This window comes from Gymnoscopelus braueri (assembly GCF_963280865.1).
Source record: "Gymnoscopelus braueri genome assembly, chromosome: 5".
Taxonomy (NCBI): Eukaryota; Metazoa; Chordata; class Actinopteri; order Myctophiformes; family Myctophidae; genus Gymnoscopelus; species Gymnoscopelus braueri.
Window position 1 is genome coordinate 18,151,398 of NC_137606.1, and position 4,091 is coordinate 18,155,488.

Consider the following 4,091-nt stretch of genomic DNA (forward strand, 5'->3'; position numbering starts at 1 on the left):
ATGGCTTGTTTCAATTGGGGTCCTTTTGTACTCAATTCATAGTGACATTAAATGTCAGACAGATATACACTACTATGCAGAACATCATATAATCAGATTAGAAATGAAAAATAATCAAAACCAAAAATATGTACAGTACACGTTCAAAAAGGGGGGGGGGGGTTTAGGTTATGACAGGGGCCAGTTTCGGATTGCAGCCACCTAAAGGTACTCTTTTAGCATGTTGGAAGAAGAGCTGCTGGTTAGAGAGAGCTGGTAAGAACACTTTTAATTGAACAAACAGCTCAGTGGCCTTGTGATTAGAAGTCCGCCCTGACATTGGGAGGTCGTGGTTAAGTCGCGGGTCTTAGAAGACAGTAAAAAAGGGCCCAATGCCTCCCTGCTTGGGATGGATGGGTAAGTTCATGTGTCATACTAGCGTCATGTTCAGGGGGTGTACTTGTACATCATGGTTGTTTGGATGTACTTATACATCAAGCTGGGCTCCTGCCCTATGGGCCAAAACTTGCCTACTATTGGAAATGTAATATAGAGGGATAAAAACTTGACAAAAGACAATGCACAATGTAGTGTTAATAATTGCAAAATTCTTCTTCTAGGTCAACACAGCTGGCCTGCATCTTTCAGACGCCTCAAATGCCGTCATATTTCCGAATGAAGACTACCCTTCATTCGCATTAGTGTTTCCGCTAAAATGGTGGTTGTCCCCATCGCCAAGCTGCTCTACCTGGGCGTCAGGCAGCTCAGCAAGCCGGTGGCCAACCGCATCAAGGCCGGCGCCAGACGGAGCGAAGTCTTCAAGAGATATATATGCGGGCCTCCCGCGCAGGGTAAGCGCTTTAGACGGCCGTTAGCGGTGCCTCAATGACGGCTAGAGTTCAGCCACTGTCCCGGAGGTTGTATAAAGTATGGGATGAAAGCGGAGGAGTGAAGCAGCCAATCAGGTTCACTAGGCTCTGATGTTCCGCCAATCGGTGGTGGCTTGTATGGATGTCTGACCAATGGGGTTCAAGGCGATTATTCTGGCCCCAGTGTTGTAATTCCCAGTTCTGTAATTTTACCAACACTGCCCCCTAGTGTTAGGGTATTTAAGCCTCCAAGTGTTAGAAAATGCTCATTCATCATTCAGACCCAGAGAGGGAAGGAGTGTGTAATGCTGCCACTGCTTAATTGTTTTCTGTTGGAATGTTTGCCCTGATTCCGGCACAATCTGTGAGTAGATACTTTGTTGTGCTTTTGTTGTGTTTCTTGACATGATGTGGGTTTGGGGTTTAATTCATGTTTGTGGGGATATATTTCATGTTAAAAGTTTGTTTGGTTGATTGACACACCCTGGTATGATTAGCGCACCTGTGCCCAGTGAGGGACTAATTTGTAGCTTTGTACTAAGTCACTGTGACGCTTTAGCACACCTGTGCCCAGTGAGGGCTTAATCTGTTGCAATTTACTAGGTCATGGTGACCCTCTGAGTTAATGTCATGAGAAATGTCATGTTAGTGGATGTGTGTTAGTTCATTGACACTCATTTTCTGTATGTTTCTGTTTATTTACAGTTTCACAATATAAAGTACCCATAAGGAATCTGAAGCCTTGTCTCAGCGTTTCTTTGCATGGATACTACTGTTTAACTCCCTGTCAAGGCTGACCTAAGAGCTAAGGACAGTAGAGCGATCTCACGGAGGAGGGACTCGTAGGTCATTGAGTAGAGCTAGCGAGGCGAGGATACTGTTATTACCAGTGGTGTAAAGTAACTAGTACATTTACTCATTTACTTTTACTTTACTGGAGTACAATTATTTAAAAACTTTATTTGCTTGTAGATTTGGATTATTACAAAACATACATTAACCACTTAAGCCCTATATTATAATAACAGGGATTTGAAATAATAGGTACTGTGGAGTTGCACCTGCCGCTCAGTAAGTAGCACCCGTTTGTTTGTCCCATTTCTTTTTTTTGGGGTTTGTCCTGGCCTGGGTGGAGGGAGGAGTGTAACTATGCACACTTCACCAGTGGTACCCTGATAAACCAATTTGAATGATGAATGAATACCTCCTCTCGTCTTGGTCTGGAGTTCTTTTGTGGCGTGTTCCAAGTAGCTAGTTATCAAGCAATTGAGTTAGCTAGGAGATAAGGTCTCCCTCCGCTTATAGCCTTGGATCAAGACTATCATAGATGTATTTTATGGAGTCTGACTTTTGCTTTCGTATAGATATGAAAGCAAAAGACCAAGGCTACCTCCGCTATAATAACAAAGGAGATTTAGGTTCCTCTGGACCACCCCTGTATCTGTACCTCCTGTATTGGGATTTGCATGGATGGTGTATGAGATTTACAGACTACAGTTATAAATGTAGTCAAAGTGTATGTGAACAATCTACAGTCAATCCACAGTGAATAAATTAGGAAGAGACTTTCTCAGAAGACTTTTCACTCTGTCCCAATGTCTTATTGGTTGTTCTTTTGAATTTGAAATTTGATCTGTGTAAAACGAGTCAAAATGTGTTTTTATTAGAAGTCTACTCTAAACGGGGAGAATATAGAATACAATTTAAAATGTACTGGTGTCATAATAATGCTCTTTATCCTCACAGTTTGCCACTGGGTTGAAATGACACGCAAGAAGGCAGAGTATGCAAGAATGCGTATGATGGGGTTCCAGGGGGACATCGTCAAGCCCTTCAAGCCCCTGGATGAGGAAGAGGCGGTTGAGCTTGGGGCAGAGCTGCTCGGAGAGTTCATCATTTTCCTCATCCCGGGATGCTGCGTGGTGTTCGAGTACAACAGGCAGGCTGCCAAATCACGCCGCAAGGAAGATGAGCTCACACAGCTCAGAAAAGAGTTGGCCATGACCACAGAGAAAGTCAACAGGCTATGGCTGTTGTCCTTCCCCACACCCAAAAAAGATGTAGGTGATGGCTCTTAGCCAAGTGGTGATGGGAAATTGGCACTAATGTGTGTAAATGAAGATGTGTGCACCAATGTGGCACTGCCATAACAGCCCAGCTACACACACACATAATTTAACACTGCACCTAAAGCTTGGGTGCAAGAAGTTGACCTACGCATACAAGTATGTTGTGGTTTTGGGTATTTTGCTCATATTTTGAGCAACCAATTGAAAAGGGGATTGCTATGATATTCATAGTGTGATTATTCGGTTTATCTAGTGCCCTTCCATTACAAGTTCAACTGTGTATGTATATATAAAGAAGATGGTGAACATGAAATATCTAGATCTGTTAACGTTATTTCAATGATCCCATAGTGTTGAACTGCCTGAGTGATGAGCATGCATCACATATTGTGTTATGTTGTGGTTCTCAATCATGGTATCGGTGAACCAGACTACTGCAAGTCTGCGTTTCTGTAATACCAGATAGCTAAACGCTTTCACCTGCCAATCCAGGATTTAATAAGTCTGGCTTAGATGGGTAGACTCGTTCTCCAATACTAGAGTTGAGAACCACAGGTCCAATGCAGAGATATGAAAACCTTTTTTTTTTTTGCAATAACGCGCAGCAAACCGATTGTCATAAGTATCTGCCTTGTTGGTAGTTTATTTGGCAATAATCCATCCCATTCATCATCAGTTAAACATATTTACACTTTGAATCTCTTTGTTGGCTAGTTGAGATTGTGATTATGTGGCTTTGGCATGTTGTAAATGGTTGATGTAAATTACTTGAAAATAAACATTAAATGCTTTGATGCATTTTCAAATGTCTATCATTCCTCAAATCATGTGATGATTGACCTATTGCATTCAAAGGAACTCTAATAGACTGAAGCCTGTGTGTGGGAAAGCTAGTGATCAGGCACCTGGATCAGGAAGGTATGGAAATTAAATTGAGCAAAGGAGGACAAAAAGCACCTTACAATAAAAAGGAGCTGCTCCAGTGTCCTCTCCTTCTTCACTGCTTGCCTTGTCTGGCTGAGGCGTGGAGGAATACATAATGTTAGATATTACTGCTATAGTTTTATTATGCAAGGTTTTTCACCATTCCATAGTATGGCATTTACCTCGTATGTCACAAAGTTGGGATTCTGTTAACTATGTCTTGATTGTAAAGTGAGAGGTGTCTAAAACA

The 4,091-nt window shown here is 42.2% G+C and overlaps 1 protein-coding gene across 1 annotated transcript; it reads left to right on the plus strand.

The window, feature by feature from the left end:
- Positions 1-694: 694 nt before the first annotated feature.
- Positions 695-2,926, plus strand: LOC308085789 (optic atrophy 3 protein homolog; the record flags this gene model as incomplete). Its single annotated transcript, XM_080429098.1, has 2 exons — positions 695-830; positions 2,595-2,926. The coding sequence occupies 2 exons, from the start codon at positions 695-697 to the stop codon at positions 2,924-2,926; spliced, it is 468 nt and encodes a 155-aa protein (XP_080285224.1).
- Between the last annotated feature and the right edge of the window lie 1,165 nt (positions 2,927-4,091).